At 67.7% G+C, this 27390-nt stretch overlaps 2 protein-coding genes across 2 annotated transcripts in view; both read right to left on the bottom strand.

The window, feature by feature from the left end:
• Window positions 1–1838: 1838 nt before the first annotated feature.
• Window positions 1839–15010, bottom strand: LOC128901370 (voltage-dependent P/Q-type calcium channel subunit alpha-1A-like). The gene is made up of 11 exons (XM_054183334.1): window positions 14722–15010; window positions 13632–13739; window positions 13459–13559; window positions 12521–12624; window positions 12288–12426; window positions 11582–11692; window positions 10766–10801; window positions 8078–8273; window positions 6845–7095; window positions 2165–2300; window positions 1839–2044 (listed from the first exon to the last, which is right to left on the bottom strand). Exons 1-11 carry the CDS (start codon window positions 14813–14815, stop codon window positions 1839–1841), a joined length of 1482 nt encoding a protein of 493 aa, XP_054039309.1. The 5' UTR covers window positions 14816–15010.
• Window positions 15011–16738: 1728 nt separating this feature from the next.
• CACNA1A (calcium voltage-gated channel subunit alpha1 A) overlaps window positions 16739–27390 on the bottom strand; it is a 30125-nt gene continuing 19473 nt past the window's right edge. The window contains 16 exon segments of the mRNA XM_054183411.1: window positions 16739–16998; window positions 19360–19487; window positions 19616–19766; window positions 21306–21406; window positions 21525–21590; window positions 21730–21846; window positions 21967–22050; window positions 22298–22408; window positions 23237–23401; window positions 23512–23713; window positions 23794–23934; window positions 24006–24166; window positions 24267–24366; window positions 26450–26556; window positions 26667–26726; window positions 27184–27313. Of these exon segments, the coding sequence (XP_054039386.1) occupies window positions 16893–16998; window positions 19360–19487; window positions 19616–19766; window positions 21306–21406; window positions 21525–21590; window positions 21730–21846; window positions 21967–22050; window positions 22298–22408; window positions 23237–23401; window positions 23512–23713; window positions 23794–23934; window positions 24006–24166; window positions 24267–24366; window positions 26450–26556; window positions 26667–26726; window positions 27184–27313 (1930 nt within the window). The 3' untranslated portion in view covers window positions 16739–16892.

Here is a 27390-nt window from a genome sequence, read left to right on the forward strand (position 1 = left end):
GGGAGAAATTACCCCCCCCCCCCCCCCCCCGGGGACACTCGGAACAGGTACGGGGGGGGACACGGGGGACAATATCTCCCCCCCCACCCCCCCCGGGACACACGGACTCTGGCGGCCCCCGGTGGGCCCCCCCCGCCAGATCGGTGGTTGTGTCGTGCTGGGGGGGGATCCAGGCTGGCCCTGCCCCCCCCCCCTCCCCCCCCCCGTTTTTGTTTAATTATTATTTTGTTAATGAAATAAAGGTGGGGTTTGTGCAGCTGCTGCCTCGGGGTGTCGGGGGGGGAGGAGGAGGAGCGGGGGGGGGCCATGCTCTGTGTCCCTGTGACACCAATATCGGTGCCCCCCCCCCCCGCCCCCCAATTTGGGGGACAAAGGGGTTTCCGGGGGGAACGGCTGGATTCTCGGGGCGGGGGGGGGGGGGGGTCTCGGGGCCGCTTGGGGCGTTTCTACCCCCAACTTTGGGGAAAAACGTTCTTTTTTGGGCAACGGGGGTTTCGGGCCGGGGGGGGGGTGAGATCGGTTCCCCCCCCACACTTCCTCCCTGCCTCAGTTTCCCCCCCTCGGGCCAGGATATGGGGGGGGGGGGGGGGAATATCCGGCACCTGCCCCGGGGGTGGGGGGACCCCCGTCCCGCGGGGGGGGCGGATCCAGGCAGGGAAACACCCCCCCCCCCCCCCCCCCTCGGTTCCGGGAAGCTCCACGTGCCGCCCACGCGGGGGTTGGGCCGGGGGGGGGGCAGGGCAGGCGCCCGGATGCCCGGGTCCCCCGGCGGGGTGGGGGGGTGGAAAGGGGGGGGGAGTGGTTCCTGCTTAGCGCCCCCCCCCGCCCCCCATCCCCGGGGCTGAGCTGGGCTGGGGGGTGCAGGGCCCCCCCCCCCAAGTGGGACCGGCCCGTCCCCCCCCCAATGGGGGGGGAGGGGGGGCTCAAACGGCCGCCACGTTCCCACCGGGGGACCCCTCCCGGGGCGGGGGGATGCTGCTGGCTGCAGGGGGGTCCCGTGTCCCCGTCCCCCCCCCGCCCCGTGTGGTGACCCCCCCTCCGCCCCCCCCCTTCCCCCTCGCGGTGTCCCCGGTGCTCCGGGCGGGGCCGCGGGGCGTTTCCTCGTTCCTGCGGCGGGGGAGGGGGCGGCCCTGGGGGGCGGGGAGAAGGGGGGGGGGGGGGGAACGAGCCGCCCCGGCACCCCCCCGCCAGCACCACACCCCCCCCCCCCGGGGCCCGATCCCGGGAAGGAGCGAGAAGGGCTCGATCCAAAATTCCTCTTTTTTTTAATGGTTTCGTCTGTTCGGGGGGGGGGGGAAGGGGGGGGGGGAATTCGGGGTGGGGTTGGGTTTTTTTTTTTTTTGTCTTTTTTTTTTTTTTTTTGTCTTTTTTTTTTTTTCTCTTTATTTCTCTTTTCGGTAACTCGGTTCATGCAATGGCGGCAGCCCGGCCCCCGCCGCCTCCGTGCCTCGGGCGGGGGGGGGATGGATCCGGCAGTGCCGGTGCCCGGTGCCTGGGTCCCGGTGCCTCCCCCCCCCCCGCGGGGATCCGCTTCCCGCGGCCCGTTCCCGCCCCGGCGGCTCCTCCCGGCCCGGGGCTCCGGGGATTGGGGGGGGGGGTTGGGGGGGGTGACGATGTTTGTTTTGGCGGGGGGGGGGTGTGTGTGTCCCCGGTGCCACCACCCCCCCCGCGTCGGCGGCGGCTCCTCCAGATGATAAAACTCATCCATAGCCCCGGGAGCGGGCGGCGGGGGGGGGGCGGGTTGTGGCGACGTCCGCACCTTCCCCCCCCGCCCCCCCCGCCCCTTACGCCGCGGTATGTCGCGGCGCCCTGTCGCGATATGTCGTGGGGAGGCGCCGCTAGCAGCAGTCATCGTCCGTCTCGCTGTAGGGGTCGCGGAGACCGGGTCGCCCCTTCCCGCCGCCGTGCCCCGGGTAGTAGCCGTTGGGCAACCGCCGGCCGGGCCGGGGGGGCGACGGGCCCGGTCCTCCCCCCCCGCCGCCGCCGCCGCGGGGGGCCCGTGGCGGGGGGCGTCCGTCGAGCGTCGTCTCCGGGTCGCGGGTGCCTCGGGGGGGGTCGGTCCATCGTGCGGCGGGTCGGGGGGCGCGGGGCGAGGCGGGGGCAGCGGCGGCGGGCGGCGGGGGGCGGCGGGGCCCGCGGGCGGGGGGCGGCGCGGCGGGGGGGGGTCGGCGGGCGGCGGGGGAGTAGGAGACGTGCGGCCGCGGCGTGGCGGGGGTCGGCGGGAGCTGGCGGCGGGCGCGGCGGGGGGTGCTGGTCCCCGAGGTGGAGAGCACCGGGCTGCCGCTCACCGAACTACTGCCCTACAGCAACACCGAGACACCGGGGATCACGGCGGGGGACGGGGGGGGGGCGGGGGGGGGGGGGACACGGACACGGCGGGGGATGGACATGGCGGGGAATGGACATGGGGGACACGGGGGGGGAATGGACGTGGGGGACATGGGGGACACGGGGGGGGAATGGACATGGGGGACACGGGGGACACGGACACGGGGGGGGAATGGACGTGGGGGACATGGGGGACACGGACACGGGGGGGGAATGGACGTGGGGGACACGGGGGACACGGACACGGGGGGGGAATGGACGTGGGGGACATGGGGGACACGGGGGGGGAATGGACATGGGGGACACGGGGGACACGGACACGGGGGGGGAATGGACGTGGGGGACATGGGGTACACGGGGGGGGAATGGACATGGGGGACACGGGGGGGGAATGGACGTGGGGGACATGGGGGACACGGGGGGGGAATGGACATGGGGGACACGGACACGGGGGGGGGAATGGACGTGGGGGACACGGGGGGACACGGACACGGGGGGGGAATGGACGTGGGGGACATGGGGGACACGGGAGGGGAATGGACATGGGGGACACGGGAGACACGGACACGGGGGGGGATGGACATGGGGGACACGGGAGGGGAATGGACATGGGGGACACGGGAGACACGGACACGGGGGGGGATGGACATGGGGGACACGGGGGACATGGGGGACACGGGGAGGGGGAAAAAGACATGGGAGACAGGGGACACGGACACAGGGACACGGACCCGGGGGGGGGGAAATGGACATGGGGGACATGGACACGGGGGGGGAATGGACATGGCGGGGAATAGACATGGGGGACACGGGGAACACGGACACGGGGGTGAATGGACATGGGGGACACGGGGGGGGAAGAAGACATGGAGATGGGGGACATGGACACAGGGACACGGGGGGGGAATGGACATGGGGGACATGGGGGAACATGGACATGGAGGGGGGAAAAAGACAGGGGAGACGGGGGACATGGACACGGGGACACGGGTGCGGGGGGGGGAATGGACATGGGGGACATGGACACAGGGGGGGATACGGACATGGGGGGGACACGGACATGGGGGGGACATGTGGACATGGACACAGGATGGACATGGGGACACGGACAAAGGAGGGAATGGACATGGGGGACACGGACACAGGGGGAAAGGTCATGGGAGACATGGCGGGGGACAAGACACGGGGGGGGAAGTGGACACGAAAGACGGGAGACACGGACACGGGGGGGGGAATGGACATGGGGGACACGGGGGACGAGGACACGGGGGGGGAATGGACATGGGGGACACAGAAAGGACGCGGGGACATGGACACGGGGGACAAAGGGGACAGGACACGGGGCGTGGGCACGGCCGTGGGGGACACAGGGACAAGCAGAGACATGGGGGGGGGGTGTCACAGCCATGAGGGATCACGGACGGAGTGGGGGGGGGGGTGTCACAGCCATGGCCCATGCAGACACGGGGGGGGCAGGCGGGGATGGGGGGGGGTCGGGGGGCCGGAGAAAAGCATCGGGGACACGGGTGGGGGGGGGACACGACACACAAAAAACAAACGAGAGAGCAGAGGGGAAGAGAAGTGAGAAGAGGCGGGGGGGGGGGACACGCGGGGGGGGGCCGGGGCGGCTGGAGGCGGCTGTGGGCTGGGGGGGGGGGAGGGGGGGCGGGGAGGGATGAGGGGAGGCCCGAGGGGAGAGGAGGGACGTGGGGGGGGCTGCCGGGACACGTCCCCCCCCTCCCCAAAGCCACTGCAAGGCAAAAGAAACCAAAGCTCCGGGAAAGGGGGGGGAGGGGGGGGTTCGGGGCGGGGGGGGGGGGGGTCGGGGTTCAGCCGGGAGAGATGGGGGGGGGGCGGCTGGAGAAGTTTGGAAGTCCCTTGGGGGGGAGGCACACCCTGCACCCCAAACTGTCATTTGGGGGGGGGGGGAAGACACCTGGGGTTTGGGGGTCGTGATTCCCCCCCCCCCCCCCCCCCCCCCCGCCCCGATCTGGGCCCTGCAGGGAGGGGGTGATACCGATCTCTTACCTGGGGGGGGGAGGGCCGTGAACCCCCCCTCCAGCCCCCACAATCCCTTACCTGCAGGGACTGGGGGTCCGCGTGCCCCAGTCTGGGACTGGTGGGGGCCCCGATCCGGTGCTGGGGGGGGGACGGTGCACCCCGATACCCGGCCGGGGGTGTGTGTGTGTGTGTGTAGGGGATGGTCACCCCCATTCAGGCCTTTTGGGGGGGGGGGGATATCTGTGCCCCCCCTGCCTATTGTGGGGGGGGGTCCCTGCACCCCAATCCAAGGGGGTGACCCTGGCACCTATTGGGGGGGGGGGGGTACAGGACCGGGCACCCCAACGCCGTCACCCAGCCCAGGCCTCTGGGGGGGGGGGGGGGAGGGGGCTGTGCACCCCCCAAACCTCAGCGCAGGGGCCGTGCCCCCCCCCCAAGGACTAGTGGGGTGCCCCCAAACCCGTCTGGAAGGGCTGAGGTCCCCGATCCAGTTAGTGCACCCCCATTCCGGGCTGGGGGGGGTCCCTGTACCCCAACCCTGGGCACGTGGGGCCGTGCACCCCCATTCCGGGCTGGGGGGGGGGTCCCTGCGCCCCCAACCCTGGGCACGTGGGGCCGTGCACCCCAATGTAGGGCTCTGGGGGGGGGGTCCCTGCACCCCCAACCCTGGGCACGTGGGGCCGTGCACCCCAATGTAGGGCTCTGGGGGGGGTCCGTGCACCCCCAACCCTGGGCACGTGGGGCCGTGCACCCCCATTCAGGGCTGGGGGGGGGGTCCCTGCACCCCCAACCCTGGGCATGTGGGGCCGTGCACCCCCATTGAAGGCTGGGGGGGGGGGGTCCCTGTACCCCAACCCTGGGCACGGGGGGCCGTGCACCCCAATGTAGGGCTCTGGGGGGGGGTCCCTGTACCCCAACCCTGGGCACGTGGGGCCGTGCACCCCCATTCCGGGCTGGGGGGGGGTCCCTGCGCCCCCAACCCTGGGCACGTGGGGCCGTGCACCCCAATGTAGGGGCTCTGGGGGGGGTCCGTGCACCCCCAACCCTGGGCACGTGGGGCCGTGCACCCCCATTCAGGGCTGGGGGGGGGGTCCCTGCACCCCCAACCCTGGGCATGTGGGGCCGTGCACCCCCATTGAAGGCTGGGGGGGGGGGGTCCCTGTACCCCAACCCTGGGCACGGGGGGCCGTGCACCCCAATGTAGGGCTCTGGGGGGGGGGTCCCTGTACCCCAACCCTGGGCACGTGGGGGCCGTGCACCCCCATTCCGGGCTGGGGGGGGTCCCTGCGCCCCCAACCCTGGGCACGTGGGGCCGTGCACCCCAATGTAGGGCTCTGGGGGGGGGTCCCAGCATCCCAACCCTGGGCTGGGGGGAGCCCCATGGTCCTGCTCCTGGCCCCCTCCAGGGCGAAGGGGGTGCAGTGGGGCTGGAGATGGGGTGTGGGGGGGTCGTCACCCCAAAACAGTCCCCACGCAGGGACCAGCCGGGTCTGGTGCCCCCCCCCCCCGCCCCGCCCCGACCACCACCACCACCGGGGGTGTGCAGGTTGGGGGGGGGGGGGTCTGGTGGAGGATGGTGGGGGGGGAAGCAGGGGGGGCAGCTTCGTTCCAAACTTTCCAGCGTGGTCATGGGGGATGTGGGGGGGGGAGGGGGGGGGGGGGCGGTTCGCCGGAGCCTGGAGGGGGGGCCGGAGCAGACGGTGGGGGGGGGCCCCGAGTGGCTTACCTGGGCCACCCCTCGCCGTGACAGCGCAGCCAAAGCACAGCGATGGGGAGACAGAGAGGTGAATCAAGGCAGGCCCCCCCCCTCCCGCCCCCAAAAAAAAAAAAAAAAAAAAAAAAGCAGCTGGGGGGCACCGGGGGGGGCCAAGCGAGGTGGCTCTGTGCGGGCAGGGGACGGGCACGGGGGGGGGAGGGGGGCCGGGAACGGAAAGGGGGTGGGGGTGGTGGGGGGCAACTGGAGGGGGTCAAAGCGTTGCCAGCGGCCGACCGCCGCCACCCCCCCCCCCTTGCACCCCCAGACCCCCCCCCCCCCCGAGGGGTGGGCTGCTTGTGTCCCCCCCCCACCCTCCATTGCCCCTCCTCTGGGTGCTGCCCCTCCTGGGGGGGGGGGCGCGGCTGGACCCCCAATGTGGGGTACCTGGGGGGGAGAGGGGGGGGCTCTGCTGGTGTAACTGGGATCCTGCATGCCACCAGTATAAACTGGGGTGGGCAGAATGGGCAAGGGGGGGGCTGGGACACCCCCCCCCCACCCCCCCACCCAAGCGGCCATGGATGCTTGGGGGGGGGGGGGGTGTCCTAATGCCCCCATCAGCCTCCCCAGCGCTGGTGGCGGGGGGGGGGGCAGTGTCCTGGGGATGGGGGGGGGGGTCTTCGCTTGAACCCCAAGCCAGGTGACCCAGCCGGGGGGGGGGGAATGCAGCCCTTGCACCCCCCGCCAGGGGTTTTGGGGGGGGGGGGTTGTCGTGTGGGTGCCTAGAGGCGGAGGGGGGAGCGGAGGGGGGGGGGCACCCACCTGCCGGGGGGCTGGGTGGTCCCGGCCCTCGCTGGGGGAGCGGGACCAGCGCCGGTCGCGGGAGCGGGGCCGGCCGTAGTCATGGCGCTCGGGGGGGGGGCAGCGGTCCTTGTCCCCGGGGCCGTGGTGGTGGTGGTGGTGGTGGTGGTGGTGCCGGTGCTTGCGGTCCTTGGCGCGGCCCCGCTCGGGGTCCCGCTCCTTGGGGGGGAGGTCGCCCGACTGCGTCGTCACGCTGAGGTCCGTGCCCAGCCCTGGGGGGGGGGACGGGACGTGACACGGGAGGAGTTGGGGACGCGGTGGAGGAGATGGGGCACCTGGGGGACAGGGGGGTGCAGGAGGACACGGGGGGAGCCGCTGGAGACGGGGTGGCCCAGGGGACGCCTGGGGCAGGAGGTGGGGACTTGGTGGCAGAGATGGGGTGGCCCAGGGGACACCTGGGGCAAGAGGTGGGGACCCGGTGGAGGTGATGGGGTGGCCCAGGGGACGTGGGGTGCAGGAGATGGATGTGGTGGCAGAGAGGGGGTGTTGCAGGGGACGTGGGGTGCAGGAGATGGACCCGCTGGAGGAGATGGGGTGGCCCAGGGGACACCTGGGGCAGGAGGTGGATGTGGTGGGGGTGATGGGGTGGCCCAGGGGACATCTGGTGGCAGGGATGGGGTATCCCAGGGGACACCTGGGGCAGGAGGTGGATGTGGTGGGGGTGATGGGGTGGCCCAGGGAACATGGGGTGCAGGAGGAGATGGGGAGCCAGTGGAGATGGGGTGTCCCAGGGGACGTGGGGTGCAGAAGGTGGACCTGTTGGAGGTGATGGGGTGTCCCAGGGGATGTCGGGTGCAGGAGATGGATGTGGTGGAGATGGGGTGTCCCAGGGGATGTGTGGGTGCAGGAGATGGACCCAGTGGAGGTGATGGGGTGTCCCAGGGGACATGGAGTGTAGGAGATGGACTTGGTGGCAGAGTTGGGGTGTCCCACGGGACATGGAGAGCAGGAGATGGATGTGGTGGAGATGATGGGGTGGCCCAGGGGACGCAGGGTGCAGGAGGAGAGGTGGTGGCCTTGGGGCCAGCTGGGCCGGGAGACGATGGGGACCCACCAGAGGGCCAGGGTGGCCTTGGGGACACCTGGGGTGGGAGGAGACGGTGGGAGCCCCGGGGTGCCCAGGCGGGAGGCGCGGGGTGGCCCAGGGGAGGGCAGAGACGGGGGGGTGACCCCGGGGTAGTGTGTGTGTCCCACCTGTGTCCACGTCGGTGTAGCGGCTGAGGGAGCGCTCGGAGGTGCGGTGGCCGCGGTCCCGCCGGCGCTGGTGGTGCCGCTGCCCGTCCTCGGGGATGACGCGCTCCAGCGAGTAGTCGTCCAGGCGGATGCCCCGGCCGCGCGGGTGGCCCAGCATGGAGGCCGAGCGCTTCATGGGGCTGGCGTCCGAGATGGTCTGCGGGCGAGAGCAGAGCGGGAACGGTCCGGGGGAGCCCGGAGGGGCTGGGGGGGGGGACCCGGCTCCTGCGGTGGGGGGGAGCTTGAGGGAAGAGTTACCTGCTTGGGCTGGCCCTTTGTGTCTCTTCATCCCTCCATCCATCCATCCATCCATCCATCCATCCATCCCTCCCTCCCTCCATCCCTCCATCCATCCCTCCATTCATTCATCCCTCCATCCATCCATCCATCCCTCCATTCATTCATCCCTCCATCCATCCATCCATCCCTCCATCCCTCCCTCCCTCCATCCCTCCATCCATCCCTCCATTCATTCATCCCTCCATCCATCCATCCATCCCTCCATTCATTCATCCCTCCATCCATCCATCCATCCCTCCATCCCTCCATCCATCCCTCCATTCATTCATCCCTCCATCCATCCATCCATCCATCCCTCCCTCCATCCATCCATCCCTCCACCTCTCCATCCACCCATCCCTCCATCCATCCATCCCTCCACCTCTCCATTCACCCATCCATCCATCCCTCCCTCCACCTCTCCATCCATCCATCCATCCATCCATCCATCCATCCATCCATCCATCCATCCATCCTTCCACCTCTCCATCCATCCATCCATCCATCCATCCATCCTTCCACCTCTCCATCCATCCATCCATCCATCCCTCCCTCCCTCCATTCATTCATCCATTTGTCTGTCCCTCCATCCACCCCTCCCTCCATCCATCCATCCATCCATCCATCCATCCATCCATCCATCCATCCCTCCCTCCCTCCCTCTACCTCTCCATCCCTCCATCCCTCCCTCCATCCACCCACCTCTCCATCCATCCCTCCATCCATCCATCATTCCTTCCATCCCTCCCTCCACCTCTCCATCCATCCATCCGTCCCTCCCTCCATCTCTCCATCCATCCATCCCTCCCTCCCTCCCTCCATCCATCCCTCCCTCTCTCCGTCCATCCCTCTGTCCGTCCCTTCACCTCTCCATCCCTCCCTCTCTCCGTCCATCCCTCTGTCCGTCCCTTCACCTCCCCATCCCTCCCTCCCTCTGTCCATCCCCCCCCCCCCATCCTGCCCCATCCCTCTCCCGCAGCCCCCCCGGCTCCATCCCTCCCGCCCCGTTCCCCTCTTGCCGCTGCCGCAGGATGGGGTGTCCCCACACGTCCCCACGCCTCCCGCAGCCACCGCGTGCCCTGAGGGGCCACCCGATGTCCCCATTGCCCCCAGCCTCGGCGGGGGCCGACCCGCTGTGCTGGGGGTCCCACAGCTGGGTTGGGGGGGGACACGACGTCCCCTGTCACTGCGTCCCCATGGCCTTGGGGACGGACAAGCTCCGGTGAAGCATCTCAGCCCCCTGGGACAGACCCCCCCCCCGCTGCTCTAACCATTGGGCTGCGCTGCCACCGCCGGGGCCCCCTGAGCGTCGCCGGCCACCGGGGGGGGGGGGGGAAGAAGGGGAGGATGGGGACAGGGACGGGGGGACAGGGACAAGGGGATGGGAACAAGGGGACGGGGACGCTGCTCCTCGCTGGCCACGCTGGTGCTGGAACACGGAGCGACGAGGGTCCGGGTGGCCCAGGACATGGAGGGGGGGGACAAGAGGAGGGTACGGGGGGGGCAGAGATGGCGGGGATGGGGACAGGGACAGGGACAGGGACAGGGACTGGGAAGGGATGGACAGACAGACGGGAAAGAGGCAGGAGAGCGGCTGTTCCTGGATGGAGAGAGAGCGGGAGGGAGGGAGAGCGGGCTGGGAGGACACAGGGACAGAGGGACACGGGGACAGAAGGACTCGGGGACAGAAGGATGGAGGGACGAATAAAGGTGGGATTGAGGGACAGATGGTGGAATGGAAAGATGGAGGGATGCAGGGAGGGAGGGAAGGACGGAGGGAGGGACACAGGGATGGAGGGATTCAGGGAAGGATGGAGGGAGGAGGGATGGAGGGATTCAGGGAGGCATGGATGGAGGGAAGGAGGGAATGGTGGAAGGAGGGAGGGAATGATGGGGATGGATGGATGGATGGATGGATGGATGGATGGTGGATGGATGGAGGGATGGATGGATGGGTGGATGGAGGGATGGGTGGATGGAGGGAGAGAGGGAGGGAGGGAATGATGGATGGATGGATGGATGGAGGGAGGGAGGGAGGGAGGGAGGGAATGATGGAGGGAGGGAGGGAGGGATGGATGGAGGGAATGATGGATGGATGGAGAGAGGGAGGGAGGGAATGATGGAGGGAGGGAGGGATGGAGGGAGGGATGGAGGGAGGGAATGTTGGAGGGAACGATGGAGGGAGGGATGGCAGGAATGATGGAGGGAGGGATGGAGGGAAAGGTGGAGAGAGGGATGGATGGAAGGAACGATGGGAAGGAACGATGGAGGGAGGGAGGGATGGAGGCAGAGGGCGGGGGGGGGGCCCGCGGGGGCCGGGGGAGGAGCAGGCGGAGCGGGGGGGCTCTGGCGGGGCCCGGCGGTACCTACACTGAGGTTATTCCCTCGGGGTCGGACCTTCCTCCTCTGCTAGAGCCAGCCCAGGCGGTGCCCGCAGAGCCGGGAGAGAGAGAGAGACCAGAGTAAACACGGGGACGGGGACGGGGGGGGGACGACACGGGGCGGGGCGGGACCGGGGTCACCCCCACACGGAGCCAAGCACCGGCCGGGCCAGCAGCAGCCATGAGCAGAGCAGCCAGAGCATCCCTGTCCCCGTCCCTGTCCCCAGGGCGTGTGGAGGTGGGGGGGACACCCCCAAAGCCGGTGGCACAGAGGACGCCGATCCGCGTCGTCGGGGACCGTGGTGGCCGTGGCGTCCCCCCAGCTTTGGGTCTGCTGGGGGCGGGGAAAACGGACACAACTGCGCCGGAGCGGATGCAGGAACGTCCCCACACGGGGACCGGTGGCCACTTGGTTGCCCCACGGCCACAGCTCTGACCCGGCGTGGGGGAGGCAGCACCTCTCCCCCAGCTTCATGCCCCCCCCCCTCAAAGCCCCCTGCCTGCTGCCGCCATGCTCATGCCCCCCCCCCCCCCGCCCCGAAGCCCCTGGCCCAGCAGCTGCAGCCATTTGAGGGGGGGACACACGGGACGTTGCTCCTGCCACCGGGGCCACCAGCAGGGTCACACCCCACCGGCACCACGTTGCCCACGGCCACCACAGCACGGACCAGGCGTCCCAGCCCCCCCAAAAGCCACCCCCCCCACCCCCGTTAAAGCCATGGCAGCGTGGGAGGGGGGGGGTCGTGCTGCTGAGCCTGCCGGGGGGGTGACAGGGATGGCGGCGCCCCGGAAGGGGTCCCCTCACCTGGTTTTCGGCGGGGAGCCGCGGCATGGAGGCGGCGCGGCCGTGGCCCTCCATGGGCAGGTAGTCGCTGTCGGAGTAGCCGTCCTTCGCCATCTCGCGCATCTCCACCAGCTGCGGGGGGACGGGGGCGTCAGGGGGGGAAACTGAGGCGGGGGTGAGGGTGGGTGGCACCGAAAACAGGGACGTTTCCCCCCCCCCCCCCCCGGGCACAGCGAGGTGCCACGTGGGGGCCGGGGGGTGGCAGGCAGCAGGGGACGTGGGGAGGGATGTGCAGGTGGGGACATGGGGGGTGGAGGGACACAGGGGACATGGGGCTCAGGGGACACCTGGCGACACGGGGGATGGATGGAGATGGGGCACAGGGGACCCTTGGGGACGTGGGGGATGGAGGGACGTGTGGGGGACATGGGGCTCAAGGGACCCATGGGGACATGGAGTGGTGGATGTGGGGGAGATGGGGCCCAGTGGACCCCTGGGGACATGGGGGATGGATGGAAGTGGGGGACATGGGGCTCAGGGGACCCCTGGGGACACGGGGGATAGATGGACATGGGGGACATGGGGCTCAGGGGACCCTTGGGGACACGGGGGATGGATGAAGGTGGGGGAGATGTGACCCAGGGGACCCTTGGGGACATGGGGGATGGAGGGACATGGATCCGGCCGGGGCTCGGGGGACGCGGGGGGGGGTGGCGCAGCCCCTCACCTGGGAGTTGGGGCGGCTGTTGGGGACGTCCTCGGGGTGTCCCCGCTCGGGGCTCCAGGTGCCCGTTTTCTGGAACATCTCCTGGGCGCGCTGGGTGACCCAGGACTGACTCTCCTTCAGGCCCCCGTCGCGCGTGGCCCTGGGGAGGGGGGGGGGTGTCACAGGAGGCTCAGCCCCCTCCCGGCTGCCCCCCACCCCGGGCGGGGGTGGGATGGGGCCCCCGCGGCACTTACAGCCCCGCGCCCGGCTCGGCCGTGGGCGCCGCGTCCGGCCCCGGGGTCCCCTCCTGCGTGGGGGACGGCGGCTCCATGCGCTGGAACATCAGCGGCGTCCGGTTCTGCGGGGACACGAGAGGGGCTGGGGACGCGGCACGGGGGGGGACACGGGGAGGGGATGGGGATACGGAGAGGGACTTGGGAAGGGGACAGGGCTGGGAAGGGGACACTGGAGAGACATGGGAAGGGGACAGGGCTGGGATGGGGACACTGGAGGTGGCAGAGGGGGGAACAGGGCTGGGATGGGGACACTGGAGGGATGGGGACACTGGAGGGACTTGGGAAGGGGACAGGGCTGGGATGGGGACACTGGAGGTGGCAGAGGGGGGAACAGGGCTGGGATGGGGACACTGGAGGGATGGGGACACTGGAGGGATGGGGACACTGGAGGGACTTGGGAAGGGGACAGGGCTGGGATGGGGACACTGGAGGGATGCTTGGGGACGGGGACACGAAGATGGGATGGAGCTGGGACACTTGGAGATGGGGATGGGGACACCGGAGGGGCTTGGGAAGGGGACAGGGCTGGGGTGGGGACACCGGAGGTGGCAGAGGAGGGGACAGAGCTGAGAGGGGGACACTGGAGAGATGCTTGGGGACGGGATGGGGACACAGGAGGGACCTGGGAAGGGGACAGGGCTGGGACGGGGACACTGGAGAGACATGGGAAGGGGACAGGGCTGGGATGGGGACATGGGAGGTGGCAGAGGAGGGGACAGGGCTGGGATGGGGACACTGGAGGAATGGGGACACAGGAGGGACTTGGGAAGGGGACAGGGCTGGGACGGGGATGCGGGAGGTGGCAGAGGAGAGGGATGGGGCCAGGCTGGGACCCTGGGGGGACACGGGGAGGGGACGGAGCTGGGGAGGGGACGCGTTTTGGGTGCTGTCCCCACCTGCTCCTCCCGCATGGCCTGCAGCTTCTTGGCTTTGCTCTGCCGGTAGTACTCCATGATCATCATGGCGGCGTAGATCTTCCCCACCGTCAGGTCGGTGGCTGCGGGGGCAGAGGGTGAGAGGGGACGGGGACGGGGACCGGGGGGTGGGGTGGGGGGGGCCGGTCCCTTACACTTGTGGGGGGTGACGAGCAGGTCCAGGTTTTTGGGGGAGAGGTTGGGCCAGATGGCGATCATCTCCTTGCGCAGCTCGGCGTCCATCTGCTGCTTGTCGGCTCCCCCTGCGGAGAGAGGGCTGAGCCCCCCGGCCCTGTCCCCCCCCCCGCCACCCCCTGCCCTACCCCATGGGGACCTCCCTATCCCCCCCCCAGGGACACTTCTGCCCTGTCCCCCCGTCCGCTGATGTTCCCCTGTCCCCCTCTTCCCCCCGTTCCCCAGGGACCTCCATCCCTGGGCTCCCGGTTCTTGTCCCCTCCACCCCCAGGGACCCCATCCCTGTCCCCGTCCCCCACAGGACTCCTGTCCCCACGTCCCCAGGGTCCTGGGACACAGTCCCTCACGTCTTCGTCCCCGAATCTCCAGGATCCCCGTCCCCCCATCCTCATCCCCATCCCTCCACAATCGCCGTCCCTGCGGAGTCCCTGTCCTCGTCCCCATCCCTCCATGATCCCTGTCCCTCCAGAGTCCCCACCCTCATCCTCATCCCTGTGGGATCCCTGTACCCCCATCCTCATCCCCATCCCTGCAGGATCCCCATCCCCCCAGAGTCCCCATCCTTGTCCCCATCCCTCCACGATCGCCGTCCCTGCGGAGTCCCTGTCCTCATCCCCATCCCTGCGGGATCCCCGTATCCCCATCCTCATCCCCATCCCTGCGGGATCCCCATATCCCCATCCCTGCGGGATCCCCGTATCCCCATCCTCATCCCCATCCCTGCGGGATCCCCATATCCCCATCCCTGCAGGATCCCCGTATCCCCATCCTCATCCCCATCCCTGTGGGATCCCCGTATCCCCATCCCTGCGGGATCCCCGTATCCCCATCCTCATCCCCATCCCTGCGGGATCCCCGTATCCCCATCCTCATCCCCACCCCTGTGGGATCCTCATCCCCGGGTACCTGGTGCCCAACCCCTCGGGGTCCCTTGTCCCCCTCCCAAGGCTGCCGTGTCCCCAGAGCGCCCGTCCCCGTCCCCTCCAGGACCCCGCTCCCATTCCGCCGGGGGGGGGTCCCCGTGTGTGTGTGTCCCCCCCCGGGCCTTGCCTTTGGCGATCTTGATGTCGAGGGCGGTGCGGATCAGGGCCATGAGGGTGGAGTTGAAGTGCACCGTGTTGTCGTCGGCCACCGGCAGGTCCATGCGGAGCAGCCGCTGCGGGGGCCGAGCAGAGCCGGGGGGGGGACACACACACCACACACACACACACACACACACACACACACACACACAAACACCCGTCAGCCACGGCCCCCCCAATCCCGCCGCGCCCGGGGGCTGGCGAGAAGGCGGGGGCCGCCCCGCAGCCGCCGGGGAAACTGAGGCACGGATCCCCCAGCTGCCCTCCCCGATACCTCACCCCCCCCAACCCCCCCCCCCCCCGCCCCGGCCCCCCGCCTTCTCCCCAGGCCGCGGCCCCCCGCAAGACGCCCGGGGTGGGGGGCACGGCACGGCCAAGCGGGACCCCCGGCGTCCGGGGCTTGAGGGGTGGGGGGGATGGGGGGGGGTGGGGGGCGCACAGCGCATGCAGCACATGCAGCAGGGAGGGACCCCCCCAGCCCCACTGGGGGGGGGGGGGGGTGGTGTGTGTGGGGGCTTCTCTGGGTGCAAACCAGCATCCTCGGAGGGGGGGGGGACCGGGGAGACATGCCTGGGCTGGGGGAGGGGGGGGTGGTGCTGGGGGGGGGGAGAAGCGATGAGTTTGCCAGGCTTCAGCCCCATGGTGCCCCATGCCACATACCCCCCCCCCCCCCCCCGCAGTGCCAAGCGGGTGGCGGAAGGTTTTTGTGCCCCCCCTCAAAAAAAAATAGGGGTAGAGACACCCCCCCCCCCTCCCCATGCAGCCCCCAGGGGTGGGGGGGGGATGTGGGGGTGCAGAGCAGCAGGGCCGGGAGCGAGCGATGCCCGTGGGGAAACTGAGGCAGGGAGACGCGAGGTCCCCACACACCCCCCCCCGGTGCCCGGGTACCCCCCCCCCGGCCCCCGCCCCCACCACGATGCAGCTCCCGAGCACTCGTAGCCCCCGCGGCTGGGGGGGGGGGGTCGCGGGCAGTGCAGCAGCCGGGGGGGGGACGGGGGGGGGGACTCACTGCCAGGAGAGGAGGCGGCCGGGGGGGGGGATGGAGAGAGGGAAAACTGGAGGGGGGGGGGGGAAGGCTACAGGGACGGGGGCGTCGGGGGAGAGGGTGACCCCGGGGGGGCCGAGCAGGGGCTCCTCCAGCGGGCACCGTTGGGGGGGGGGGGCTAAAAATGGGCTGCTCTGGGCGGGGGGAGCTCCAAGCCCTACAGGGGACCCCCAATATAGGGGGGGGCGCTGGCTGTGCCCCGGGGGGGGGGGGTGGGGTGTCCCCAAATAGTGGCTATGAGGGGGCTGTCTGAGCCCCATGCGGGGGGTCCCAAACAGGGGCTCGGGCGGGGGGTGGATGAGCCCAAAGGGGGGGGGGGGTCCCCAAACAGGGGCTTGGGGGGGGGTGGTTGAGTCCCAGAGGGGGTCCCCAGTAGGGGCTTCTGGGGGGGCTGGTCAAGCCCAATGGGGGGGTCCCCAAATAAGGCGTCTTGGGGGGGGACTGGTTGAGCCCAAAGGGGGGGGGGGTCCTCAAACAGGGGCTTTGGGGGGGCTGATTGAGTCCCAGAGGGGGTCCCCAGTAGGGGCTTCTGGGGGGGCTGGTCAGGCCCAATGGGGGGGGTCCCCAAATAAGGGTTCTTGGGGGGGGGCTGGTTGAGCCCAAAGAGGGGGGTCCCCAAACAGTGGCTTTGGGGGGGGGGCTGGTCAGGCCCAATGGGGGTCCCCAATAGAGGCTTCTGGGGGGGCTGGACGAGCCCAAAGGTGGTTCCCAAAGAAGGGTTCCGGGGGGGGCTGGCTGAGCCCCACGGGGGACCCCCAACAGGGGGGGCTCTGGGGGGTCCACCCCCAGCCTCCAGCCCACTGGGGGGCCGGGAGGTGGCCCGGGGGGGGGGGGGGGGCACACGCTCCTCGGGCGGCGGATCTTACCCAGCCCGTCCTGGGGGGGACGCGCGGAGGCTCAGCGCCGAGGGCTCGCCGCAGGAGGAGAAAAACACCAAAAACCAAACCAACAAAAAAAGCCAAAAAAAAAAAAAAAAAAACACCAACAAAACCCCCCCCCCCAAAAAAAAAGGCCACGAAGCGTCGGCCGGGCTGAGTCGGTGCCGCTGCCGGGAACCGGCCCGGCTCGGGGGGGCTTCGCCCTGGCGGGAAGAGTTATTCTACCTTATAGGCCACTCGGGGTGGGCATTTCTTGCCTAAACCCAGGGGCGGGGACATATGTCTCAGCATTTCATACATGTCCATGAAAGTCAGGCGGCCCCTGGGAGCGGAGAGAAGGAGAAGGAAGAGACATCGGACAGGAAAAAGGACAAAAAGAAAAGAGAGGAAAAAAAAAAAAAGAAAAAAAGGGAAAAAAGGAAAAAAAAGGGGAAAAAAAGGAAAAAAAGAAAAAAAGGACAAAAAAGAAAAAAAGAAAAAAAGAGGGAGAGAGACGGACGCAGGAAAAAAAAAGAAAAATTAAAAATAAGGAAAAAAACCCAAAATAACAATAAGGGAAAAAAAAAATACCAATAAGGAAAAAAAAACACAATAAGGAAAAAAGTAAGAAAAAAAAAAAGAAAAAAAACTCAGAGAAAATAAAACAATAATAAGGAAAAAAAACCAATAAGGAAAAAGAACCAATAAGGAAAAAAAATAAAGAAATAACAATAAGGAAAAAAATAGCAATACAATAAAAAAACAAAAAGGAAAAATAAAAAAATCACAATAAGGAAAAAAAAAATCACAATAAGGAAAAAAATCACAATAAGAAACAAAATCACAATAAGAAAAAAAATAACAGTAAGAACAAAAATAAAAAAACAATAAGAAAAAATAAGGAAAAAAATCACAATAAGGAAAAAAATCACAATAAGGAAAAAATAAAAAATTAAGAAGAAATAAGGAAAAAAATAACAATAAGGAAAAAAATAACAGTAAGGAAAAAATAAAAAAAAGGAAAAAATAACAATAAGGAAAAAATAACAATAAGGAAAAAAAACAATAAAGAAAAAAATCACAATAAGGAAAAAATTAAAAAATAAGAAGAAATAAGAAAAAAAATAACAGTAAGGAAAAAATTAAAAAAAAATAAGGAAAAAATAACGATAAGAAAAAAAACCAACAATAAGAAAAGAAATAACAATATGGCGAAAAAAATAACAATAACGAAAAAAAAAAATAAGAAAAAAAACCCAATAAGGAAAAAAATAATTAAAAAAAAAAAAAAAAAAAAAAAAAAAAAGAAGAGGTTTAAAACCCAGCCGGCCGCAGCCCGCGGAGGAGGAGGAGGAGGAGGGGGGGGGAGGAAGGCGATGGCCGGCGCCCATGCAGCCCCGCGGCGCTGAGGGGGGGGGGGGGGTCCGGCGGCGCCGGCCGTGGCGGGGGGGGGGGGCGGCCGCGGGGCTCAGCAAGCGGAGCTGGGACGGAGAAGGATGACGGGGGCGGGGGGGGGGGCTCCATGCGGCGCGCCGGGGGCTGGGGCCGGCCCCGGGGGGGTGCGGGACGTGTCTGTGTATATATATATACGGAGCCGTGATATATATATCCGGGGGGGCCCGAAAGCGCCATTCATTCCGGGGACGCTCGGCAGGTTCTGAGTGAGGCAAACCTTGCAAGCGACCCTATGGGGGCATTTCTTGCCTAAGCCCAAAGGGGGGGAGATTACGCGCAATAAACTGTACATATCCTTATAATGAATGCGGCCGCTGCAAGAACGAAGAATACAAGGGGGGGTTAGTGCGCACGCCCGGCCACGCGCCTCGCCGCGGACGCGCCGGGGAAACTGAGGCACGGGGGCCGGGGCTGGGCCGGGACACGACAACAAGCAACACACACAACGGGGAGACCCCTACGCATCCCCCCCCCCCCCCCCCAACTGTGCTGGGACGGGTTTAGGCTGGCGCGGGGATGGGGAGGGTGTGGAGGGGGGGGTTGGTGGGGTTTGATTCCCCCCCCCTCCCCGCCCCCAACAACAACAACTGATCCCAGTACGGCCCAGTCCAGGGCACTGGGGACCCGGCGGAGCATCACGGGACGCCCCGAGAGCAGCCAGGGAGCACCCCCCCCCCGCCAAGGATATCGGGGGACACAGCAGATGACCCTCACCCCCCCACACCCCCCCCCCCCGGGATATAGCGGGGACCCTCCAGCACCCGGCGGGGACCCCCCTGGGTCCGGCCGAGGCCCTTTGCGCTGCGCTGGGGGGGGCTGAGGGGGGTGGGGAGCGGGGTCGGGGGGGGGGCAAGAGGGAGAAATCCGGCGGCCGAGCACCTACAATCGAGAGAGGACAGGTTAATTAGCGCCGCGATGGCGGGGGGGGGGGGCAGACACCCCCCCCCCCAACAGCTGTGCGGGGATGGCGGACCTGGGGGACACCCCGCTCGGGGTGGGGGGGGACAGCCCCTGGGGGGGCACCTCGGGGCGGGGGGCGTGGGGGGGGGGCGCTCTCGGGCACCTGCTGCGCCCCCCCCCGCTAGCCCCAGCCCCCGCTGCACGGTGCTGGGGGGGGGACACACACGGTCCGGCCACCCCCCGGGAGCCGCTGCGCCCCGGCGCCGAGGGGGGACCCCGGCGTCTGGGAGACCCCCAGATTCCCGACACCCCCCCACCCCCGTTCCCCTCGTCCCGGGGGGGTCCTCACCAGGCGGCGGGGTCGTACTCGGCCCAGACGCGGACGTACTCGTCCAGGTGGTGGGGGCCCAGGATGGAGGAGTCGCGCGTCAGGTACTCGAAGTTGTCCATGATGACGGCCACGAAGAGGTTCAGCATCTGCCGGGGGGGGGGGGACGGGGACACGGGACAGGAGGGGGGGGGGGCGTCAGGGCGGGGGGGTGGCCGGGATGGGGTGTCACACACACACACACACCCCCCACCCCCACCCCCCCCCGGGGGCTCACCAGGAAGGAGCAGAGGAAGATGAAGGAGACGAAGTAGAAGTAGGCGAACTCGTTGCCGCACTCGTCCTCCTTGATGCCCGAGTTCTGGTCGCAGGGCTTCCCGCTCAGGCAGGACAGCATGATCTCGTGCCAGGCCTCGCCGGTGGCACTCCTGCGGCACGGGGAGGGGGGGGGACAGCGGTGGGTGACCCCCGCCAGGGAGGGGGACAGGCAGGGGGGACACGCCGGCGTAGCACTGGCTACCCTGGGTGGCACTGGCTACCCTGGGTGGCACTGGGACCATGCCGAGGGGACACAACGGCATGGCACTGGGTACCCTGGGTGGCACTGGGACCATGCCGAGGGGACACACGGCATGGCACTGGGTACCCTGGGTGGCACTGGGTACCCTGGGTGGCACTGAGACCATGCTGAGGGGACACACGGCATGGCACTGGGTACCCTGGGTGGCACTGGGTACCCTGGGTGGCACTGGGACAATGCCGAGGGGACACACGGCATGGCACTGGGTACCCTGGGTGGCACTGGGTACCCTGGGTGGCACTGGGATGATGCTGAGGGGACACACCGGCATGGCACTGGGTACCCGGACTGGCACCAGGACCATGCATGACCCTTGGAAGGTGATGGGACCATGCCAAGGGGACACAGCGGGATGGCACTGGGTACCCTGGGTGGCACTGGGATGGTGCCAAAGGGACATGGTGACGTGGCACTGGGTACCCTGGGTGGCACCGGGACCATGCATGACCCTTGGAAGGTGAGGGGACCATGCCAAGGGGACACGCCAGCCTGGCACTGGGTACCCTGGGTGACACTGGGTACCCTGGGTGGCACTGGGACGATGCTTAGGGGACACACTGGCATGGCACTGGGTACCCTGGGTGGCACCGGGACCATGCATGACCCTTGGAAGGTGAGGGGACCATGCTAGGGACGCAGCGGGATGGCACTGGGTACCCCAGGTGGCACCGGAATGTGCTGGCATGGCATGGGGTACCCTTGGATGGTGATGGGACCATGCCAAGGGGACACAGCGGGATGGCACTGGGTACCCTGGGTGGCACTGGGATGGTGCCAAGGGGACATGGTGACGTGGCACTGGGTACCCTGGGTGGCACTGGGTACCCTGGGTGGCACTGGGACCATGCCGAGGGGACACAACGGCATGGCACTGGGTACCCTGGGTGGCACTGGGGTACCCTGGGTGGCACTGGGACAATGCTGAGGGGACAAAATGGCATGGCACTGGGTACCCTGGGTGGCACTGGGTACCCTGGGTGGCACTGGGACCATGCCGAGGGGACACGCCAGCATGGCACTGGGTACCCTGGGTGGCACTGGGATGATGCTGAGGGGACACACCGGCATGGCACTGGGTACCCGGGCTGGCACCAGGACCATGCATGACCCTTGGAAGGTGATGGGACCATGCCAAGGGGACACAGCGGGATGGCACTGGGTACCCTGGGTGGCACTGGGATGGTGCCAAGGGGACATGGTGACGTGGCACTGGGTACCCCGGGTGGCACCAGGACCATGCATGACCCTTGGAAGGTGAGGGGACCATGCCAAGGGGACGCAGCGGGATGGCACGGGGTACCCCAGGTGGCACCAGTCCCATGCTGGGGACACAGCGGGATGGCACTGGGTACCCGGGGGGCAGCGGGACGGTGCCGGGGGCGCTCACCGGAAGAGGAGCATGAGGGCCTGGAAGAAGGTGCGGAAGTTGTTGTGCTGGGTGATGGCCGACTCGTCGTCCTCCTCCTCGATGCCGATGTTGCCGAAGACCTGGGGGGGGTGGGGGGGGCCGCCATGGCTGAGGGAAGGGGAAGGGGGGGGGGGGGCCGGGGCGAGGGGACCCGGGCTGGGGGGGGACGACACAGGGTGGGGGGACAGAGGGTCTCACCTGCATCCCGATGATGGCGTAGATGAAGAAGAGCATGGCGATGAGCAGGCAGACGTAGGGCAGAGCCTGGGGACAGAGCGGGGACGGTGACGCCGTGCCGGGGCTGGATGCGGCCACCGGCTTAGGGGTGGCTGGCGGGGGGCGGGGGGGGTGGGGTGTTTGGTTTTTTTTTTTATTTTGGGGAGGGGGTTGTTTCAGGCGGCACCTTGAAGGACTGGACGAAGGTCCAGAGCAGGATGCGGATGGTGTAGCCCTGGCGCAGCAGCTTGATGAGCCGCGCCGCACGGAAGAGCCGCAGGAAGCTGAGGTTGATGAAGTTGTTCTGCGGGGGGGGGACACACACACACACAGGGGGACACAAAGGGTGAGCGGGGGCCAGCGGGGAGGGACCCGTCCCCGGGGGCCGCGGTGCGGTGCGGGGGTGGGGGTTGCTCCCACCTACCCCAAACTCCGTCACCAGGATGTCTGTGATGCTCCCCAGGACCGTCACGAAGTCGAAGACGTTCCAGGCGTCGCGGAAGTAATTCTGGGAAGGGGACGAGGGACACGGGGCAGCGGCGCCGCTGCCACCTCCCGGCACCCCCTGGGCCCCCCCCACCCTCCACCGGGTCCCCCCATCACAGTTACCCACGCGCGGGATCCCCAGGTCCCACCGGTACCCACACACCGGCTCCCGGGATCCTGCCGGTGCGGGATTCGCCGGGGCCGGACCCGTGGCACCGGTCCCCGACGGTCCCGGGGGGTCCCCGTCCCCGGCACGCGGTGGCACGTACCAGGACGCCGAAGGCCATGATCTTGAGGAGACACTCGAGGGAGAAGAGGGAGGTGAAGACGTTGTTGAACATCTTCAGCACGTTCTCGTAGGCGTCCGAGGCGTCGTAGAACTGGGGGGGGGACAGCGCGGAGGATGGGGACGGGGATGGGGACAAGGACAGGGGGGCATCCCGGGGCGGGGTAGGATGGACCCAGGGGGACAGGATGGGTCCTGGGGGGTGGGACAGGGATGGATCGACGGGGCACAGGGACAGATCCAGGGACAGGATGGATCCAGGGGGACAGGGATGGGTCCAGGGGACAGGGATGAATCCAGGGATCAGGTGGATCCAGGGGGACAGGGATGAATCTAGGGACAGGATGGATCCAGTGGGACAGGGATGGATCCAGGGATCAGATGGATCCAGGGGGACAGGGATGGGTCCAGGGGGACAGGGATGGATCCAGGGATCAGATGGATCCAGGGGGACAGGGATGGGTCCAGGGGTTGGGGATGGATCCAGGGGGACAGGGATGTATCCAGGGACAGGATGGATCCAGGGGGACAGGGATGGATCCAGTGGGACAGGGATGGATCCAGGGGTCAGATGGATCCAGGGGGACAGGGATGGGTCCAGTGGGACAGGGGTGGATCCAGGGATTGGATGGATCCAGGGGGACAGGGATGAATCCAGTGGGACAGGGGTGGATCCAGGGACAGAATGGATCCAGGGGGACAGGGATGGGTCCAGTGGGACAGGGATGGATCCAGGGATTGGATGGATCCAGGGGGACAGGGATGAATCCAGGGACAGGGTGGATCCAGGGGACAGGACAAGTCCCAGGGGAGAAGGACAAACCCCAGGGGACAGGACCAGGGGGGGACACACACCACAGGGACGGGGACGTCCCCCGAGGGGTCCCCCGGCCCCCCCAGCCCCCGCCCCCCCGCCGCCGACCTTCATCATGAGGACGATGGTGTTGAGGGCGATCATGGCCATGATGGTGTACTCGAAGGGGGGGGACACCACGAACTGCCACATGCGGTACTGGAAGCTCTGCCGGTTCTGCGGCATGTGCCGCGTCAGGGGCTTGGCGCTGATGGCGAAGTCGATGCAGGCTCTCTGCGGGGGGGGAAACAGGCACAGGGTGGGCGTCACCGACCCCCCCAGCCCGGCAGGTCCCCCAAAAAAAAGGCACCAGGTTGGAGAGGGGGGGGTCCGGGAGGCGGCACCTCGTTCTTCTCCAGGCTGTACTCCTCCATCATCTTGTCCCCCTGCTCCTGGAAGGTGATGATGATCAAGGCCACGAAGATGTTGACGAAGAAGAAGGGGAAAACCACGAAGTAGACCACGTAGAAGATGGACATCTCCATGCGGTACCCGGGGCTGGGGCCCTGGTTCTCGTAGGTGGCGTCCACCGAGTGCTTGAGGACCCTGCGGCGGGACGAGGGCAGGGACGGGGTCCCGGTGTCCCCGTCCCCGGATTCCACCCCCCGCCCTCCCCGCGCCCTTACTGCGGCCATCCCTCGCCGGTGGAGACGGTGAAGAGGGTGAGCAGCGCCCAGAGGACGTTGTCGTAGTGGAACTCGTACTTCTTCCACTCCCGCTTCTGCGCCTTCACCTCGTTGTCCTTCTCGTAGACCAGGTATTCCCCCCTGGGAGGGCAGGGGGGGCGGTGGGACGGGGCCGGGGGGCGCTGGCGGACCCCCGCCCGGCCGGGCCGTACCTGCAGTCCTTCTCGAACTCCTTGGACTCGTCGGTGCAGTAGAAGAACTTGCCCTTGAAGAGCTGGACGGCCACCACGGCGAAGATGAACATGAAGAGCATGTAGACGATGAGGATGTTGAGGACGTTCTTCAGGGAGTTCACCACGCAGTCGAAGACGGCCTGGGGAGGGGGTGGGGGGGGTCAGCGCCGGCCGGGACCCGCCCCCCAACACACCCTGAGTGGGGAGCGAAGCCCCTTCCCCATCTGCCCCCGCGCCCACCTTGAGCTTGGGCAGCCGCTTGATGGTCTTCAGGGGCCGGAGGACGCGGAGGACGCGGAGGGACTTGATGGTGTTGATGTCCTTCCCCTTGCTGCTGCCGCTGTGGGGGGCGGGAGGGGGGGGCACGGGGAGACGTGGGGCCCCCGGCACGGCATTTTGGGGGTGCCCCAGAGGACGCTCCCATCCCCTTCTCTCCCCACCGGTGACGGTCCCCCTCCCCGGCCGAGCCGGCAGGGCTGGAGGCTGAGACCCCCCCGCAACTCATCACATGCCAGGGAGAGCCTGGTGTGTTTCCCATGGAGCTTTGGAAGGGATGGGGGGCGGGGGGGGGGGGGGATGCAAGGTGTGGGGGGGACATGGAGGGGGGGGAGCGAGGCGCGACCATGAGCACGAGGAGAGCACGAGGACGGAGACGGGGCGGGGGACGAAGGCAGAAAGACTTTACCGTGAGCTGCTCCTGCGGCCGGTGGCAGAGGAAGGGGAGAGACAAGGCACGGTGAGACCCCCCCCCGGCCCCCGCCCCACGCCCCCCAACATCCCCCGGGGGGCTGGGGGAGCCGCGGCTGGGGGGATGGGAGGAATCCCGGCCCCCCCCCCCCGCCAAGGGAGGTCCTGGGGGGGGCTGCTCCGGGTTTATGCAGCCGCTGCTTGGGGGGGTGCTCGTTATGGGGGGGGATGCTCAGTTATGGGGGGGGATGTTCATTATGGGGGGGATGTTCCATTATGGGGGGGATGCTCATTATGAGGGGGGGGATGTTCCATTATGGGGGGGATGTTCCATTATGGGGGGGGATGTTCATTAGGGGGGGGGGATGCTCATTATGGGGGGGGATGTTCATTATGGGGGGGGATGCTCATTATGGGGGGGGATGCTCATTATGGGGGGGGTGCTCAGTTATGGGGGGGATGCTCATTATGGAGGGGGATGTGTGGTTATGGGGGGGATGCTCGGTTATGGGGGGGGGATGTTCCATTATGGGGGGGGTGTTCATTATGGGGGGGGATGCTCATTATGGGGGGGGATGTTCCATTATGGGGGGGGATGTTCATTATGGGGGGGGGGATGCTCATTATGGGGGGGATGGTCAGTTATGGGGGGGATGCTCATTATGGGGGGGATGCTCATTATGAGGAGGATGTTCATTATGGGGGGGGATGCTCACCCCTTACTTTAAAGGTGCTCAGTTACTTGGGGGGTGCTCGCCCTTTATTTGGGGGGGGCCGCTCGATTACTCGGAGGGTGCTCAGTTACGTGGGGGGTGCTCCCCCCCCCCCCTTGCTTTAAGGCTGCTCGATCACTCGGGGGATGCTCCCCCTTTTTCGGGCAATGCCCGCCCCCGCCCCCCCCCTTTGCTTTAAGGATACCCGCTCCCCCCCAGGGACGCTCAGTCTCTCCGGGGGTGCTCGCCCTTTATTTTGGGGGGTGCTCGGACGCGCAGAGGGTGCCCCCCCCCCCCCCCGCTTTGCTTTAAGGCTGCTCAGTCCCCCCTGGGACGCTCATCCTTTACATGGGGGGGTGTTCGGTCACCCAGGGGCTGCTCACCCCTTTTTTTTGGGGGGGATGCTCGACCGCTCGGGGGCCGCTCCCCCTTGGATTTACGGCCCCTCCCTCGCCCGGGGGCTGCCCCCCCTTTATTTGGGAGCTCCCCACCCTTCGCTTTACGGCCGCTCCGTCGCTCGGGGGGACGCTCGTCCCTCCCGCGGAGCCTCCTGCCCCCTCGCTCCTCCCTCCCCGGGGGGGCGCCCACCCTTTGCCGGGGCCATTCCCCGTCTTTAGCCGGGCTTTGCCTCTGGGGCGGCGTCGGGGCCCGATCCTGCACGTCCCCACCCCCCCCCCCAACCCCGGGGAGCGCGGGGACACCGGGACGGCGACAGGACGACACAGCGCGGTGGCAAGCGGCCGAGGACGGACGTCAAGCGACACAGCAGAGCGAGCGCAGCTGGGACGGCCCCACTGGGAGGCACTGGGAGGCACTGGGAGAGGCGAGACACCCCCCCCCCCCCCCCCCCGCCACCTCCATCCCCTCCCCGCCGTCCCTCTCTTTCCCTCCTCGTCCCTCTGTTTCCCTCCTCGGTGCCACCCTCCCAGCGTGGGGGGGACCCGGGTGTGCCCAACCCACCCCCCCGCCCCGTGTCCCACCCCCCCCCCACCCCCCCCCAGTGTCCCCCCGGGGGGGACTCACGTGAAGGCGAAGGCCACCAGCGCCCCGCTGACCACGATGAAGTCCAGGATGTTCCACAGGTCCCGAAAATAGGCACCTTGGTGAAGCACCAGCCCCAAATCCACCATCTGCGGGGGGGCAAGGGGAGGGGGGGGCGGTGAGGGGGCACCGGGGGGGGGGGACGACACAACACACACACCCCCTGCCCCGCAGAAACACCCCCACCCCCCCCGCTCACCTTGATCACCATCTCGAAGGTGAAGACGCCCGTGAAGACGTAGTCGAAGTAGCGCAAGACCTGGAGGGGGTACGGACGTGGGGGGTGTGTGGGGGGGATGCCTGGGGTCCCCCTGGCACCCTGGGACCCCCCCAGCACCCCGGAACCCCCCTGGACACCCCGGCATCCCTGGGCTGCATGACCCCCCCCCCCACCCCAGCACCACAGGACCCTCCTGGAAACCTGGGAACCCCCCCCCCCATGGTATCCCTGGGCTGCAAGACCCCCCCCTTGGCCCCCCAGGACCCCCCCCAGCACTCCAGGGGGGGACAAACACCCCCTCTCCCCCTCTTCCCCCCCCCCCAGGGTCTAAAAGGCAGGACAAAGCGGGGGGACGCCCCGTTTTGGCAGAGCCCCGGGTGCCGTTTTGGGGTGCTCGTGAGGAGGGGGCTCGTTTCCCAGCTTGGGGGGGGGGGGGGGTGTGAGGGTGGGGTTTTTTTTTGGGGGGGAGGCTGGGGTGGGGGGGGGGGTGTCTCACGTTGTTGCGGGGGGCGTTGGGCTGCACGGGGTCCTCGGCGGCCAGGGCGATGCTGCTCATGGCGATGACCATGAGGATGCACATCTCGAAGTAGCGCAGGTTGACGATGTAGTGGCACAACCGGCGGAACCTGGGGGGGACACACACACACACACACGGTGGCACCCCCGGGAGACCCCCCCCCAGACCTTCCCCCTCCCTCCCAGA

Source organism: Rissa tridactyla, chromosome 25 (genome assembly GCF_028500815.1).
Source record: "Rissa tridactyla isolate bRisTri1 chromosome 25, bRisTri1.patW.cur.20221130, whole genome shotgun sequence".
Classification (NCBI taxonomy): domain Eukaryota; kingdom Metazoa; phylum Chordata; class Aves; order Charadriiformes; family Laridae; genus Rissa; species Rissa tridactyla.